The 18802-nt window shown below is 43.5% G+C and overlaps 1 protein-coding gene across 11 annotated transcripts; it reads right to left on the bottom strand.

The window, feature by feature from the left end:
• Positions 1 to 1302: 1302 nt before the first annotated feature.
• lemd1 (LEM domain containing 1) lies at positions 1303 to 13209 on the bottom strand. 11 transcript variants are annotated; one of them, XM_060063274.1, is made up of 11 exons: positions 12883 to 13209; positions 8758 to 8859; positions 7305 to 7452; positions 4891 to 5040; positions 4680 to 4744; positions 3644 to 3802; positions 3439 to 3517; positions 3123 to 3217; positions 2654 to 2740; positions 2165 to 2229; positions 1303 to 1699 (listed from the first exon to the last, which is right to left on the bottom strand). In XM_060063274.1, the coding sequence occupies exons 3-11, from the start codon at positions 7384 to 7386 to the stop codon at positions 1381 to 1383; spliced, it is 1101 nt and encodes a 366-aa protein (XP_059919257.1). In that variant the 5' UTR covers positions 7387 to 7452; positions 8758 to 8859; positions 12883 to 13209; the 3' UTR covers positions 1303 to 1380. The 11 variants fall into 11 exon arrangements, with proteins under 11 accessions (XP_059919257.1, XP_059919180.1, XP_059919329.1 ...); XM_060063197.1 differs by having other exon boundaries at positions 7305 to 7422; XM_060063346.1 differs by lacking the exon at positions 8758 to 8859 and having other exon boundaries at positions 7305 to 7422.
• Between the last annotated feature and the right edge of the window lie 5593 nt (positions 13210 to 18802).

The following is an 18802-nucleotide window of genomic DNA, read 5'->3' as shown; positions in this document are numbered from 1 at the left end:
CGGAGACGCAATGCGCAACAGTAACCATTGTCTACATAAGGTCCAAAAGGACGATCAAATAACGAACACCCTCTGATGAGAATCTGTATCTCTCATGAAGAACCCCAATTTTGTTGTTTGCACAATGACAATAAAGTCTGAAATCTGAATATCGTCGGACAATGCCAAGGGATCGGTTCTGTCCCGTAAAACCCTCTGTCTCCGGAGAGACGCCTGTACGAGAAGTGCGCCGAGGTCCACGGGAACACCCACAAATGGTGACGCCATTGTCAGAGGAGGGGCTAGGAAGCTGCGCACGCCGATTTAAGTAGCCGATCTCCGGCTAGACAAGCCGAAAAACTGCTCCCGACCAGGTTTGGTTGCGAGCATAAGTCACCATGGTGATACAGCGACGCTAAAAAAGATCGACTTTCGTGGTACAACTAACCCAGGCTTTGAGCTCAACATACCTCGCTAACCCTCTAAGCGAGCTTCGTGGTACAGGGCCCAGGAGTCCTCTGCAGTGTTATACTTGAAAGAAACTTGTTTTGTAAAAGTTTGTCTATTTTAATATTTTTTTTGTTAATTATATTTTTGCAGGGAAGGTCATTGTTCATTGCCTGCTTAGTTTTTATTGTGCTACAATTAAAAAGGTGAACATGATGAACAAGTGAAAAGAGCTTTATTTACCCTTCGACACATTGTTTACAAAGATCCAAAAATAGTGATGTGTCAAAGCAGAGGGATATAGCACCACCTTGTGGAATGTGTACAATGAATGCACATCAGACATTAAAATCCATTAAAATCGATTCCTAAATTATAATCAATATTTAAAATATATCAAACTCAGCTATCTGATTTCTAAGTCTGAATAATTCAGATCCAAATCTTACCCTATCATTCCTCCCAGTGATTATTTCCTAGATAAAAAGGGTTACCACTAGGCTAGCTTCTTAAAAATTAATGAGCCAGTCTTTTGAACAGCTCTTTGAAAAGAACGGCTCCTCAAGATCCGGCTCTCTTCAAAGAGCCATAATACCATCTCCTCACGAGACGGATTTCCTACGGCGAGAAACTAGGACCAAAACAATAATTGTAAACATTCTAGTTACTAGCAGTATCGGAGTACACATGTGACGGAATAAATGAGATAATGAATTGACCCCATAACCTAGGGAATTAATACTGAAGTGTCTCATAAGCTTTAGCCGTACCCGAGTTGTTGTCCAAGTATCTATGACGCCTATTTTAAACTACTATAAAACTTTTTTTTTTAATGCATTTCAAAAATCCCCCAAAAATGTTAAGACAAAACAAGCCTTTATGCAAAAACATCCTTTAATGAAAAGCAAGAATTCAAGACACATTTTAAAAAAGGCAGCATGGGCCGATTAACAATCACAGGTCCACGGGGGTGTCGGCCGGGTCCCCAGGGTGGGCCAGACCCACAGGGCCCTCCTCCTGGCTCTCTAGGGCCTCGCTCAGACCGTCCAAGAGAGGCAACAGCGGGTGGTACGGGTTCTCCTCCATGCAGGCGTACACCAGATAGAGCAGACAGGCAATGGCAAGGAAGACAAGGACCTGGGCGTAGACTGGAACTAGGCGAGCGTCCACCTCCCGGCGCTCGAGCGTCATGGGACTGGTGGGCGGGGCGTCTGGGTACTTGTACAGGACGGGTCTCCCAGCGGCCCCCTTGATGGGCCTCCGACAGGTAGCGCTGCAGCACAGCCCATGTATATAGAGTTATACATGACGTACCATAATGATACCGTACATACAGGATGGTTAAGGGATCATGCCATGAATTTTCCAAAGTACACTGTTGAGAAAAACTGCTGCATAGGAATACTCTTAATGCTTTCTAAATTATTCAGTGCATATACAAACATTAATTTCATCTCTTAAAGTCTGAATTCAGTTGGTCCCTAAAGATTGGATGTTACTGAAATGCCTGAAAGCTGTATTGAGTTATGAGCCTTTTTAATTAAATTACGGTAGTTCATCTAGTAATCCAATTACCGGTACACACCCAACTTCTTTACCTTTTCAACAACATTGAAGAAATTATAGATTTGGGAAAAAAAAGTGTCACCAGTGCAAACACAATAATGCATGCCAGAAAAAATGCAGAATTTTTTTAGATGCATATATATTTTCCATATGTTTCAATTGTAGAACTTACGTAATACCAGTGAGTATCGGTACCGCCGATGGATACAACCTGGTTGGAACAACAGTCAATCCCTCCTGGGGAAGCAAGAACACAAAATGTTTGTTTTAATTTTTAATCCACAGACACTAGTGTGAAGTACCGGACATCTCTAGGTCACCGGTGTCTAAGAGATAGAAGGCAAAGGCAGTGAAGTATAATGGAAAGGGGATGGACATTCCACGTAGGGACTTCATAAACCCCACACACAGAATAAAAATACTGCTCTAATGGAAAAAAAGAACCATGTCCTCAGGAGTGCTACAGTACATCGAATTACAATAAGTCATAAAGTATACATTTGATGTAATTGGCAGATTGTCCAAAAAAACCACGTCTAAATCACTGACCTAAAGTTATAGTTACCCACTACCAACTAAATGAAAGGAGGCAAGTGGACTTTGAACAAGAAGTCAAAGGATGAGGAAAGAAAGAGGACACATAACAATACAGTGTATGTGCCTTGACCGTCTGCTTGTAAGAGGCATTAGGGGTGTAGTAGGCAGATTCATTCTTCGGGGTGCACAGTTCCCACTTTGGCTGCTCCGGCTGTAAAGAGGAAAAGCATCACATGTGGTGCACCATCGTTCGGTTAATGTTGATGTTGTTTCTTCCCTCTCAACCCAGTGCACTCAAATAAGCGGGCCGTGACCCATACAAATGCACCCACCACCACCACCAGAGGTCATGTAGAAGAGTGACTCCCAACCAGTACCATAGCTATATGTCGATTGTTGCTGATGGATAAAGACCAGATGAAGAAATACCCCTCAACTGCTACAAATTTAACATCTAGGCCATTACAATATGACTATGATGATAAACGACCGGTCGATTGTGGTTTAGAGTGGCCCATACTGCTGGGGCTGTGAGGACATGGTTGGGTAGCACTAATTCAGATGATGCGTGTGCTGCACTGAGCCCGACTGACCGTAGCGACCTGGGACCAATCCCCCTGCCCTTTGCTCTCACTCCACCTCCTCCCGTCGGCTTGCGGCACCGGCGAGAAGCCTCTCTCCTCCTTCTGCGGTTTTTGTTGAATAATGCAATTCATATAAACTAAGATTTTATCATCATCATGATACATGCATCTTCATATCTCCATCTGTATACATCTATTTGCAAATATATACAGATTTAATCAAAGCTGCACTTATCTACTCATAATGGAATAGATTGGGATTGTGGCAGCATGATCATTTGTCTTGGATGTGATCCATGGCACTGGTTTACACAATGACTTTCCTCCTTAACCATCTGAGTGATGCTGAAGGTATGGGAACTTGACGAGGTGTTGCTTTTCACTGACATGGATGCTGACGGAACCTGTGGACGTTGGCCAAAGTATTAAATGTCAGCAGGCCTATTTCAGGAATATTTAAGACCGGATATTTTTGATAATTTAGATAAAGGGTTCATATGAAGCAGAGAAGGAGGGAGATTCTGCATTACCGCTGGGATTAATCCTGTGTGCTCATCTACAGAGTAGGTTTCACCAAGCACAGAGGGAAGGTGGGAGCTGAGGGCCCAACTCGCCTCTAACAGTGACTCTACTGCAATCTCCACAATCCTTCCGGAATGAGGTTCCAAGCTTTCAGGGGCCATGACACGCTAGAGTAATGACAACACACATACACATCTTCAACTGCATTTACTGTAAATAATTACCCATTGTGGGATCCAAGTTGATCCGATATAGTTTACCAGCCTTGGAGAGGGTAAAAAGTAATGTTTGTAAAAGTAATCCCCATTTGGACAAGACAAATCCTGTGAAACATTGAAAATACATATAGGGCAAAACCTGCAGGTCATCGCTTACCACTGGAAGAAATGATTTCAAATTGAATTAACAATAACAACATTTGTCCACGTGGGGGCGCTTTGATGCAGATACATATTTGGGAGTAGTAAGGGGTTAAGCACGCAACCTGTGCTGTGATCCGATATCCATACTTCCATGAGTACACTTAAACGTAGTACACTATTCGCACTCACTAAGTGCGCTGGTTTTCAGATGTCAGTCTCGTTCCAAATCGAATACTCTGTGGTGCACTAACCGCTAACTACGATCGCAACTGCCGCCCCGGCTCCTCCCCCGCAATAAACATCCCACTTTGAACAGTGAACTCTTTGCACAAAGTAGTTATGAAAAGCTAGTAAAACTACAAAATGACTCCATTAATGCAGCCTATGTGGAAAATACATCGTCCTATTAAAGAAAATGTGCCGACGTTGGTTCAGCCTAGCTCCACCTCTTCCACTACGTAGCCAAGATGGCTGCCGTTGAGTACGAAAAGTGTACATCAATCTTCTATAATATGTCCATGACATCAATCCAAACTCCGCGGTTTGACAGTTTTGAGTATACCATCCGGGTCCTTTCAGTAGACCTCGTTTCGCCCCGATGTTAATCGGAACGCCCCTACGTACTCAAACTAAGTGCGGATAGTATGGATATTGCAACACAACTGAAACGCAGTGAAGTCACCTGTTTGTCGTTCTCAGGAGGCAGTTCCAAAGTTAAAATGTCTTCTTGTCTTGAGTCATTTGAATCTGTATGGGCCATAGAAAAGTATATTGTTATAAAATAAACAATAAATACAACACTGTCAAAATTGATATTTTGGATAAGTTGGAACGAAACCGACGTTTTGTGGTCCCAGAGATTTGAGATGCCATTTTGGATGTCGTAGCCTTACCTGAATCCTCGTCCTTCCCCTCTTCGTCCCCCTCCTCCTCACTGTCAGAGTATGCGTTGGCGTCCCCCGCTCCGTTCACTGTGGGCTCCGATGGCATGTTGCTCTGAAGGATCTTCAAGAGTCGCCGCTCATACAAAGCCCTGGTGGATGCTACTCAAGTGTGAAACAAAAATAAGACATTTTGGCTTGTTTTACAAAGTTTGTTGGGTTCTTCCAATACTTTAACTGGCAGGTCTGTAGATGTACTACTGTTATGGACTAGTTATATGTTTAACCAATAGAGAAATATATCAAAATGCCTATTTCTTGTTTATGCTAAAGACAACATGTGCTTGTAATGTTTGCTTCAACCCGAATAACTATGTGCCTATTAGATGTGAACATTAACCGTCATAGAAAAAATATATTATAGTACACATACAATGTGAAACTACGATAGAAAAAACTGCTTCACCATGACCGTGTCATCTTAATAAAGATTTTCCGAACCCTTTTCATTTGTAAGCTGGTAGCCTATAACCTTAGCCTGGCTCCGCCTGCCTAAGTACTTCCGCTCAATTTGAATTTCCCTTCAGTACTAGGTCTGGACCTGCTGTATGTAATTTGGTTTTCTGGCGCCGCCCAATCAGCGAGAACAATGACGATAAAGTCGTGCGCCAGTTTGAGTTGTTGTTGTAGGTCGGTAGTTGATTTACAATGTGCAATTTTTCCCTGATAAATTAAATTCGACGAACAAAACCTGCAGCTGTCGTTGACGGACATTTTCGTGCAGACGCGCAAGGTGTTTGGTTTGTGTACAACCTGCGCGTGATTCCCGGCGCATGATATACGTCACAACCAAACGTTAGCGATTGGTTATGGCAGATCCAGAGTGGCACTGGGCAGATCCAATCATTTTAAACTTCAACAGACACCCGCCTTCAAGTGAGTTAACGTTTGTCAATTGATTAGGTCCAGACTCTGTACAAATGAAATGAAATGAAGTGAAGTACGAGAGTCTGGTAGAACCAGGCTACTATAACCTGTTACGTATTTTAAGAACACAAGCTGTATTTCCCTCACTTAAAGCTATACTGTACGATGTGAGAGAGCTAGCATGATTTGAAATTAGCTTCTCTTCTGAGTTCCGTTTAACTCCTCCCCCACCCTTCAGGACTCCCTGCCCCCACCCCTCGACACAGAGCCGTGCACGAGCGCTGCTGCTGCTTACTTCAACGGCAACCATTGCGTCACTTTTCAGGCCATTCAACTCTCTCAGCTGTCGCCATCGCTGAAAAGCTAATCCAATATTTATTCTAGTTTTTCCTCGAGCAGTCTCCAACTTCTTTTTTGTTGCTGCCTTTTCAGTTTCTGTCTTTCTTTTTCTTGCCTTTTTAAAAGGATGAACCGGGGCAAGTAACGGTGGCAGTGGTAACTTCAGTTGTTTCTCTTCCATTGTGTAAACGTTGTAGGCTCACTAGGTCTAGTCCACTGTCATGAACTACTATGACAACAACGCTTTCTTTGCCCTCCGTGAACGTGCTCAGGCCGGCTCAGGCTCGTACACAGAGGGGAGAGAACGCGCAGGCTTGTGATTGGTTCTTTAGATCCGGGCACAGTGTCTCCGATTGGTAAGCATTTTAACAGGTTTATAGCAGATACAGAATTCGTTTTTTTTTGTGGATCGAATAAATAATAATTATACCAGATAAATTTTCAGTCGCACTACACCGAATTCTAGGCGCATGTGCGCCCAAATTAGGCGCACTCTGGAGCCCTGCCCGGATGCCGTACTCAAAACGGGCTAATCGTGAAGTGTGGATCGAAGGACACTCCCCGTACTCAACGGCAGCCATCTTAGCTACGTAGCGGAAGAGGCGGAGCCAGGCTGAGCCAAAGTCGGCGCATTTTCCACATAGCCTGCATTAATTGAGTCATTTTGTATTTTTTATAGTTTTTATAGCTTTTTATAGCTGCTAGGCGTAAAGAGTTCACCGTTCAAAGCGGGATGTTTATTGCGGGGGGAGGAGCCACGGCGGCAGTCGTGATCGTCATTTCCGGTGTGTGCACCACAGAGTACTCGATTTGGAACAGCACTCACATCTAAAAAATTAGCGTACTCAAGTGAGTACGGAGAGTGCAGATAGTGTACTTCCTTTAAGTATACTCATGGAAGTACGGGTATTGGAACACGGCACAGGAACACGGGGGAGAGATCGGCAGATTTCTTCCGGCAGCTATTGGACAGGGTTAGGTCTATTGATCAGCTAGGAGAACGCTCGCACATGCTTAGATACTCTTCAATCTCTCTTTGCTTCAGAGTCTCAGTTTACCATACCGAAAATACGAGACACCAAATAAACTCTCTTAAAAGCTATTCCTTTGGATTTGACCACTTTCCTTGAAGAACTCAGCAAACCATAAAGTGAACTAACCAACAATGGGTCCAGCGTTGAGCCCATGCTTGAGAAGTGAGGCCTTGAGCTCGTCATCGGTCAGCCCATTAACGTCCAGCATGTCCACGGCTGATGGCTTCTCCTTTGGCGTGTCCTCCTGGTGGCACGCAACAACATGTCCCTGATTCTACAGGATAGTAATAATGCCACAGCTTTGACTAAAATGGCAACGGATACCTCGGATCGGAAATACGGATGCAAGTTTGATCAGAGAAAATTCTTTGAGTAGAAATTCCCCAAATGTGGCAAACATTTTTCAGTCAGGTCAGTCTGATTTTCAGTCATCTGGGATCAGGAAGGAATTGGATTTTGTATCTGAGTGAGTCCGACCTGTGTGTATAAACAACCCCACGCAGGCAGCACCTCCACCTCTCAAACGTGGATCTATGCGAACACTACAAGCTGGTTGGTCACACTACTAGTGGATGAAACCATGGGAGACCAGGCTGAGCGGCCCACACGGAGCACACATGCAGAGCCCCCAGCTGCTGACCTTGCAGAGTATCAGTTCCATGAAGGTATTCACGGCAGCTGAAAACAGTTGACTTGTCTTAGATAGTGTGCAGAGTTGGAGCCATTGAAAACATCGTATCCCACGGCGGGTGAAAGTGTATTTTCAAACATATAATAGGAAATGCCATTTTATACTGTGTAAATGGCAATGGATGTATAGTCTTAGCCATGTTTAGGTTAGCCAATCATTTCATTACCCGATATATTGAACGGACTGCGTAAATGAAAGAAAACATTGAGGGAATGTATAGCAAACAATAAAAAAAAGTGAACACAACTCACAACGACTTGGTCCTCTTCGTCACTTGAGAAATCAGCAGCATTTTTTGCATCAATATGCTTCAAATATAAACCCACATACACATCCTTCTTGCTTTTTTCAGTTGGCAGTGTGACATTGTGGGCCACCAAATCTGACTTCAACCTGGACTTGGATAACTGAGCAGGGTCCTCCTCGAACACCGGCATGTCGAGAGCGACGCTGCGGCAGAACAGCGAGTGGAGCGACCCGGAGAGGCCCTGGGGTTCGGCTATTCTTACCCCGGTCTACGATGAAATCAGACGAACTGGTTGGGCAACACTGAGAATACTTTTGCAGCAGCACACTGACCCAGAACAGGTGCTACTCTGCCTTGATTGACGGTTACGACCCCGACCAGACACACACACACACACACACACACACACACACACACACACTGGGCCTTCAGAAACAGCTAGGTTAGGTCGCTCAAAACCACGACGTAGTTTACTGGCGCTGTTGATATTGGCTTTGAACTTTAATCCAACTAGCTAACGTCAGCTGTGGACTAGCCAACGTAATAGGATGTAAACGACGTTAGAATGAGTTGGCAAACGTTCATATTCACAATGTTATTGCATAAAAAGCAAGTAAATTGGATCAGTTTGGCGTAGTTACCGTGTATCGACTCGGAGGTTGGACCTGATTGGTCGAACAGCAGTTGGGGCGGTGGCGGCGCGCCGAAAAGGTACTGCATAGTTATGATTGATGCTGCGCCACCTAGTGGAGAAGAAGAGAATGACACATGGGGGGGACAGGGTAAGACAACAACCCAAATCTATTGGGATTCCGGGCTGAAGAATATAGACGCAACAAATCGTCCAATAAAAGTTTTTATGGTTGCTTCAAAAAAAGAACTTTGGGTTACAGCTGAACGAGTCATCTCAATGAAAACTTGTTTGAGGATGATAGACATTTCTTTGTAGGACAAAGGCCCTTTGATGTATTTATATTATATGAGTCAACCCTGAGTCTAAATATGCCTACTTCATTACTTAATCTTTTGCAATAACCCCTCTTTATTGCTTTCATTTACTTAATTTCCTATCACCGCTGCTGAACAAAAGCCATTATATCCAGTAATTAACATTTGCTTGTCCTTTACCACTAAAGTGCCAGCTGCCTGGTAGATGGGAAATGAGCGTTCTCATAGTTGCATAATGTCATGGTATTTGCGCCGAACTCTCAGGGGCATCAGAGCGGAGTTAATTAATGAAGCCAACGTGAAGAATGATGTTGTGTCCCTCACGTAGCCTTTAGTCCCTTGTAGCCTAAACTATTTCCTCTTTTACTAATTTCTATAGCAGATTTAACCACAAACATCCAAATTATCACAAAGTATACAATAAATATTATAATCACGGTTGCATGTTATTTACAACTACAAATAATTATACATTTGATTTAATTTCCAACATAATATATTAAAAGTGAGATGAATGACAAACTGTCAAAATGTATTGGCACTAATCATTACTTTGGTGTAAACCAACAAATAACCACATTTTATAGGATGTTGAAAACACAGATTTGGCTGCCCAGATACAGTCCCATAGAGTTCCTAGAGTCCAATGTCCACAAGGGTCCCAAGACTTTGAACGTACAGTCACCCATTTTTTGACCCAGTAATTAGCCCGACCCAGCAGCTATGGGTTCAGGATCAAGGCCTACTGGGGACATGTACGCTTCAAGCTCTGATAGGACTATGTGTTGGAGCTGGACTATATAATTCACTTTTTTATTGGGAACAACACAGTGCAAGGCAGCCATTGTCATCAGAAATAAGTAATATAAATAATGAGACATCTCATAATTGTTTGGGATACATTGGGGCTTGACATGTTTTTGGCCATGAAGCCGGAGTCAGAAAATGGATGGACATTAAGGCTTTGTGAATGAATAGGTCCAATTGCACCCTGAACATGCCGAAAATAATTTGTAGGAACCCTCCGAGCAAGCACAATCATCAAAGTACTCCTTACTGTGATACTGATTTGAGCAATTATGATGCATCCAAAAGAGGGATATGGCTTATAACCCCCTCCAGCCCCATGTCCTGCCCGCACCCATCTTCTGTATCACTGTGTAGAAGGCGATCTGCAGCTTTCCCTTTATGTTGAAAGGTATGGATAATAGCCATAACGTTACACACTATGGCCCTTTGTACTGTTAAGAGAGCTACTTACACATAATTTTAGGCTTATGAGATTATTTTGATAACTCTCATTGACTCAGCCTTCATATAAAACATCAGCAGTGCATGCATGAGAAGATCGCTGGCGATTCAAATCTGAAGGAAGCAAAGTCACGTGGACGGTCCCCAGAGCATCCAATGGCTTTGAACCCTACGTGATCCTTAAGAGCACAACTCACATAGGAATAGAAAGCCATAAGATGCACATGGGGTAAAGAGAGACATACTAGCACACCAATAAAACAGGCCAATTATTGTTTTCGCCTTGCAGTTTTCATACAATTGAAAGGAGTTTAAGAAAGTGCAGTCACCCCCAAACAAGATGAATCGAGCGGAAAATAAGCAGGTTTCAGACTGTGCTAAGGATTCAAAATTCATATCCGAATAAATAATTAATCATATGAAGCGGTATTCCATTGTGGCCTGGGAGGAATGAAAACCCCAGACTTCTTAGCATGAAATCAAACATTTTATTTTCACAGTATATATACGGAACCATCACCCTGACTTCGATTGGAAAACAATCCCAAAACCATTTGATTTTAAAAGCTGTCTCTGACCTAGAATCATAGCCGGTAAACATCCAGCATCTTCAGGGGAATAGAGCATCAGAATGTAGAAGACAGAACACAAATACATCAAACTTCTGTCTACCAATCAACATAGCATGATTTATTTTAGTTTAAAATCCGACCCTTGGCATCTGCCTTCCTGTCATTCTTCTTCCACTGTGTAAATAATCAAAATATTAACAAGACTTTGGTATTGTAATCTTTGGATTTTGGTCTTGAAAGAAATATGTTCATTCAAATTCCTACGCCGTTATTTACAATGGATTCATAGGAACTGAAGACCTCAACTTATTTGAGTCCCAGAACACAGGGTGCTCTGTAGTCCCGCTCTGCTCACCCAGATGTCTGTTCATAAAATAGTTACCACAATTAAAAAAAAAAAGGGGGGAAAAAGAAAACCAGATAGCTGTGGGCAGGAAGGAAACAAGCTACTATTGAAGACAGAGGAGGTATTTGTTGACACTGTATCGAGTGCAAAGCTGAGGTATTTGAGCTGAGAGGGGCCAGGTATTTGTCAGTCACTGTTTCTTGTGCTTTCGCTGTCTCAAGCTCAAACAACAAAAGCCCCATTGAAGCAGCTCTCTCTCTCTCTCTCTCTCTCTCTCTCTCTCTCTCTCTCTCTCTCTCTCTCTCTCTCTCTCTCTCTCTCTCTCTCTCTCGCTCTCTCTCTCTCTCTCTGACTCTCTCTCTTTTTATTTGAGTAAGCACACAAAGCTCCCTCTACAAGGCTGCCACCATCCACTCCGAAACACTGTATCTTCCTCTCATCCTTTCATCTACCTGTTTTCAGTTCATGAAACTCAAGGCGGCGGACCACACTTACAAGTTGTAAACGTGTAGGATTGGTAAAGTGTAATGTATAGAATCCAACCAAAGAGGTCTAAAACATTAAGGTAAAGCATTGTCTCATATAATTAGAAAGGGAGGGTAGGCTACTAGTAATACTATGGGTCCTTGAGTTTTGGATTGAAATTGATTCATTGCAAATCCATGTATGGCTGCATTTTTCTCTCGAAGGCATCACGGTATAGAGTACATAGCTAATGAGTCAAGTGTACCAACCTCTTGCTGGTATGGATGCCGTATATACAGAGCCTTTGGTTGATAAGCCCCTCTGTAGCTGAGCTCAGGGGAGCACAGCTCGCATGCATGTCTCAGCATAAATTAGCAAGGCCCCCAGTGTCAGACGCTGGCCAGACAAGAAGGTGAATCTCAGCCACCGGGAGGATTAACTCTAATCCCAAACATCCTACATGCTCCCCCTGCTCCACTGGGAGCCTGTTTGACCAATTGACACTCTGCCAGATGTTTCTGTGCTTCTTAGGATTTTAAATATGTCCATCTTTGGTCTGTTCAAACACTAGTTTGTGGTGTCTCGATCTTTCTCTTTCTGTCTCTTTCTATCTATCTCTCTCTCCCTCTCTCTCTCTCTCTCTCTCTCTCTCTCTCTCTCTCTCTCTCTCTCTCTCTCTCTCTCTCTCTCTCTCTCTCTCTCTCTCTCTCTCTCTCTCAGTCTCTCTATCTCTGCCTTTCTGTATCTGTGGAACCTAGACACACAGACAATGTGCCTAGAGATTCTGTGGAGTTGAATCTCATGTGTGCTTTATCAGTTGTAACAACGCATCAAAAGACTAATATCCCACTATTTGACATGCTTGGTTGGCTGAGGAGATTAAACCGTTTTGAGAAAGGAGCATTCTAGTCAATAATTTGTATCGGACAGTGCTTCGTATTCATGCATTAAACCTCCACCCTAATTAACTGCCGGTGGCAGACTAGACAAGCCCAGTCCACCATAAAGCACCGCATACCACACATGAATGCAGCAGAAAAGCCTCTTATCAAAAGACAACAACACAAAAACAACACCAAGAGCTATTTCTGGCCTGTGGGCACCCACATAGTTTAGAAATGACCACAGTGGCATGCAGTAAAGGGCAACAGGGATCCATAACACCTCCTCAGCTTGACACTTACCTCTGATGTCTCCCTCCTGTGTCCCTCACCGGAGAGACTGTGGCAACCCCTCAGCCCGATACTGTATGAAGAGAGAGACAATGGGAAGCAGCGGGGGGAGGAGTTACTACGCTGGAGGGAGACAGAGGGACTCAAAAGCAGAATGAAAATAGAAAAGAGAGGGAGAGAGCGAGAGAGAGACTGTGAGAGCAGTGAGAACGAGGGATACAGAGAGAGTGAAAGCGAGAGACAGCGCGAGAGAGGGCTAGAGAGAGAGGGAGAGAGATAGAGACAGAGTGAGTGAGGGAGGAGTGAGTGAGTAAACAGGGAGATGTGTGGCTCACAAGACTCGGACCCTGAATCTGATAAAACATGGAGCTTGAAGGCATAACCCTCTTAGATGGACCTTCTGAGGAAACCGGGACCAGAGTCCCTCCTTCACGAGGGAAATGTAAAAAAAAAAAAATAAGCACAGGGGGAAAGAATGGGTCCTGATTTTAAGCAAGTTCTTTCTTTGGCTTTCTTTGAGCGAGTTCTTAAGAACCCGAGTTGGCCGGGTGCCCGTGTGTCCTGGGTGGAGGGGATAAAAGTGGGGCTGAAACAGGGGGGGGCTCTCTATTGTGTTTGTTCCCGTCCTTTCAAACCTGGCATTTAGGTTGATCTTTGCAGCTAATCACTCAATATTCCAGTTGAGTCACCACTATTACAAGTTTGTAAATGGGACCTTCTAACGCCAGGCTATTCTAGAGATGTACTTCCCAAAATAGCTACAGAAACCCGCTGCTTTTGGTTGTTGAATGGGGATTTTTAGACAAAAGCAAAACAAGAAAAAAAAACGTGCACGAAGGAGGGATGGGAGCGGAGCAGGGCTCCCTGGAGGATGCCGGTATCCTCGGAGAGCCCCCTTTACCCCCCTCTCTGCGTTCTTTGTTTAGCCTCCCCTTATTGCTCCGTCTTTGTCCTGTGAGCAGTGCATCACCACACCGCGAGGAAGACAGGTGCTGCTGCCCCTCTCTGAGCTGCATTCACCCACAGCTACCCTGTCCCTCTCCATCCGCTTCCTCGGCTATACCCCCACCCACCACCCCCATCTCCTATTCCTGCCACCCCTTCACTCTCCATCCTTCACCCCCCCCCCCCCAACACTCCCCCCCCCCCCCCCCCCCGCTCCATGGTTGCTGTGTAGTTTAAGTGGTGGATGAGTGGGATTGAGCTACTGCTGTATAATAATGAAGCACCACCGTATACCGAGAGAGAGAGAGAGAGAGAGAGAGAGAGAGAGAGAGAGAGAGAGAGAGAGAGAGAGAGAGAGAGAGAGAGAGAGAGAGAGAGAGAGAGAGAGAGAGAGAGAGAGGGGGTTTGTTAAAGATTTAATGAATGGTGTTGAGTCATCCCGATCGGAATGACCGATGAGCTCCGGATTAGGGATGCAGACAGACAGAGAGAGGGAGCAAAAGAGAGAGAGATATAGAGAGAGATAGACGGAGAGTGCAAATGAGAGAGAGGGAAGAGTACGAGAGTGTTACAGAGAGATACAGAGAGTGGGTAATGTGGGAGATCTAGAAAGAGAGAAGGAAAGAGAGGGAATAGGAGTGTTACAGAGAGATACAGAGCGTGGGGAATGAGGGAGATCTACAGAGAGAGAGCAAGAGAGAGTCTGAGCCGGCCATGTGGGGAGTGTAAAAAAAGGGATTAAAAGGGACTGCATCTCGTCTCGCCTGTGTGTGTGTGTGTGTGTGTGTGTGTGTGTGTGTGTGTGTGTGTGTGTGTGTGTGTGTGTGTGTGTGTGTGTGTGTGTGTGTGTGTGTGTGTGTGTGTGTGTGTGTGTGTGTGTGTGTTCTTGTGCGCTTGTACATTCCCGCCACGGTGTACGCTGCATCCGTGCCTTAAAGAAAAAGCCTTCGCTGCTTTCAAATGCCCCACACGCAACCCCACCCGAACCCATCACCTACCACCACCACCTCCACCACCACCTCCCCTAGCCCCTCGCCTCACATAGACACACAGGCTGCTGGCTTCATTGCTATTCACCAGGTCTCACCAAGACACGCATCATCACTCAGCTCTAGCCAGCTGTGTCAGAAGGGGGAGGCAGGGGGTGGGGAATGGAAGATGAAGGAAAAGGAGGGGTATATTATGATAGAAACGAATACATTACCATCGTGTTATCTATGAATGTTTATTTGTGTGTGTGTGTGTTTTTGTGTGTGTGTGTGTGTGTGTGTGTGTGTGTGTGTGTGTGTGTGTGTGTGTGTGTGTGTGTGTGTGTGTGTGTGTGTGTGTGTGTGTGTGTGTGTGTGTGTGTGTGTGTGTGGTCAGACATGTTTATTGACAGCAAACATGGAAATACAATCTGACACTGCGTTTATTCTTGTTTCATGATCCATGAGAGATCAGAGCCATATTTCATGGTTCTGAGTTAACTCCGCCCTCGCTTGTGTCAAGTTGATGGAGGTCTTGTCCTGCAATAACAGGTGAATTATAGGCGGAGATGGCAGGTACAGGCAACCATTTTCTCTGTGAAAAGTAGCACAGAGCTGACAGTCTGATTTATTGAGCAGTCGTTTCTCGGTATAAGTCTCTCTAGTTTACCATTCTTGTTACATTTATTTGGAGCGATTCCTGGTTGGACCATTCATTAACACGTCTTTAAATCGACATGTGTCATGATTGTTCCTTGCTATCACGCAAAATGGTTCAAAACAAATTGGATACACACTAATCGGTTTCACAGGAGATAGTCTCTTTAATTTCTGTTTTTTTCAATTGAAAAAATAGATCCACTATATATTCTATAATATATGACATTATTGTGAGATGTCCATCATGGCAATGCTACAGTCGTTTGGTGGGCATGGATCACAATGGAAAGTATTCAGTCTCCCAATATGCTATTTAGAAGTTTTGTCCTCGGTTCTGCCACCGAATGTAGTCAGTAAAAGATGAGAATGCAAAGGGCAGGTCTAATATTCACTCGACGGCAAAACATAAGGGACCTCAGCTGGCACGGCTCCTTTCATGGGAGAATTGAATGACAGAACATATTAACTTCAGAAGGTTCCAGATCTTCCTGGGTGCATCTTTGATGAAACCTCTGTATAGTGTTTTTTTATCAAAGTCCTCAAACGGCCAGCCTCTCTGATTTTATTATCTCAGATAAAAGGGTTCTGAGATAGGTTCTTGAGGATTGAAGTCTCACACTGTGACGTGATGAAAACCAGGTGTCAAAAGATGTCAGAGGGGTTAAATACGAAAGCCTGGTTATACGAAAAAGAAGTTAACAATTCAAAGGGGACAGCCTGTCTCATCAGATTATGTTAGTTTTTTGTGTTTTTTGTTTTTTGTGTTAACTGGATAGGAACTGGAAAATAAGGTTAAAAGCATTCAGACTAGTGGCTTATGCATCAGACAGACATGAGGATATTGCAGGTATTGTATCATGTAGCCGCAGGTGAAGGGATTCAGATTCACATCAGCGGCCTCTGAAGTTTCAAGGAGACGGAAATCATCATAACGTCATGATAAACGCACCAAAAGACAGTCAGACATATAATCTGTCAGACAGACAGAAGGAGATATATTAAGACAGATAGACATGCAGTTAGAAAGATAGGCTAAGGTAGACAGACAGACAGACAGACGGACAGATAGATAGACAGGGACAGAGAGACAGACAAGACAGATTTCCGAAACCACTCGATATCCATGCAGTTCTCTGAGTGAAACTAAAGTAAAAACACTGACAATTCTGTCCACCAGGAAACAGAAGAATACAGAGACACATTGAGATTCCTATCACATTGTTGGCTGGCACTGAGTCAGTGTTGTGAATTAGCGTTGGCTAAATGTCAGCCGATAGAGAATAAACAGAGGGAGCGTAGAGAAGAGAGACAAAAGGAAATGCAGCTTTTCCAGTGTGCGTGTGTGTGTGTGTGTGTGTGCGCGCACGCGCGTGTGTGTGTGTGTGTGTGTGTGTGTGTGTGTGTGTGTGTGTGTGTGTGTGTGTGTGTGTGTGTGTGTGTGTGTGTGTGTGTGTGTGTGTGAGTGAGTGAGTGAGTGAGTGAGTGAGTGTGTGTGTGATGGTGTGTGTTTGTGTAGGGGTGTTTGTGTGTGTGTGTGTGTGTGTGTGTGTGTGTGTGTGTGTGTGTGTGTGTGTGTGTGTGTGTGTGTTTGTGTGTGAGGTTGTGAATAAGTGAGGGTGTGTGGGTGTGTGAGGATGTGTGGGTTAAGTTAATATTGATAAAAAAACTATATTCTGCAAAGTTGCATAATCTACTATTGGATTCGCAACATAAATTTTGTTATAGAAATGAATCGTTACATTGAGTACATACACGCTTTTATCCAAAGGTACTAAGAAGGAAGAGGCAGAGAACAATCAAAGCGTACTTTGATAAAATTGGAGCAACTACAGATATCCTATGTGCTACACAATCAGGTTTCTTCCTTCTGGTTTTAGTGATATATTCAAGTGCCTAATGGTGCAGTGTCAAAACAACGTTACTGTTTACTCCTAACCTTTTTGAAACCCTCGTTGTTTAATACTTTTTCTATGAATGTTGAACACATCTAGTAAATGACACTATCGGTTGGCGCTCGCGAAAGGAGACATTTAAATTAACATTCATGTCACTGCACACTATAAATGTAGCCTTATTCCTTAATGCCAGAACGCTTCATGTTTCTTTGATGCATTCAGTTTCCCCCTGAAGAGGCTTCCAGAATTTCCTGATTGAAAAACGAAGAACATACTGTACTGTTGATATTTAGACAAATTCCTTTTGGTCTTCTGGGATAATGTTGGTCGAAAAATAGCTGAAAAAAGAAATATAAGTAAAAAAATGAAATAAGTGACTTGATGTTGCTTCATCTCAGGGACAGGAAGTGAATGTTAATGAATGCCTTTTGTACAACAACAAGGTATTCATGTTTTCTGGGTTTAGTTTCCTAACCATATCTCTGGCCTAGCAAGAACAGATGCTGGCAAATCAGTTACACCGCTAAAGCCACCAGTAGCCAATGCCTTTTGGACAATCGTTTGACTTTACCTGTGGTTCCCTTATAGTGCTCCAAACAAAGTACCACATTCACAAGCCAAGTTTATTGACAATAAATTAAGAAAATCTCCCACCAACTACGGAGATCACATCTCTGACATCTAAAATAATGGAGACATCTGGTATAGATTGAAAAGATGATTTCAAGAGAAATAAGTATTTGTTGAAATAAGTAATTGTGAGCACGTCCAAAGTTCATCCCGCCGGAAGTGACCACTTGTCACACAAGTGGCCGATTTTTACTCATCCCTACAATGATTAAGGAGGCCAGGTAACATATAATCTGATTCATACTTTAATCAACATTGACACACATGTGTACTTTCAGCTAAATGTTCATCCCTTAACAGGGATTTCCCTGCAGTTGAAATTGTTATTATTTCACTTTTATTTAAAGAAACAGTTGCTGCTGGTACGGCCACATACAGTAAATATTCAGGGATCATTATAAAGAGAGGAAGAGATTGAGAGTTGTGTCTGTTCATTTGAAACATCTTTCTCTTTATGCCCCATTCTGTAAAGGCATATTTCACATATGTATACAACCATATTGATATTTATCCATATGAAAGATCTTTGTCTTCATGCCCAATTCTGCATTGGCCTGTTGCACATTTATGCAACCATATTTGTATTTGACAAACTATGAGCTTAACATGGTAGCAGCACATACATCTGTATTGTCTCAGATAACATTGCACACCACAGATGATCTGTCATGTTCCGGCTGGTCATCAGCAATCATTGAACCAATTGAAGCAGCTTTATTTTTGTAAGGATTCTTCACCTTACCTATTAACCAGGGAGAGGGAGAGAAAACATCCTTTTCAGTTAAGCAAACCAGAGGGGAGGGAACTCAGACTAAACACTTTAAAAGATATCAA

This window comes from Gadus macrocephalus, chromosome 1 (assembly GCF_031168955.1).
Source record: "Gadus macrocephalus chromosome 1, ASM3116895v1".
Lineage (NCBI taxonomy): Eukaryota > Metazoa > Chordata > Actinopteri > Gadiformes > Gadidae > Gadus > Gadus macrocephalus.
The sequence above is the reverse complement of the archived record's forward strand: the minus strand, read 5'-3'. Positions and strand labels throughout refer to the sequence as shown.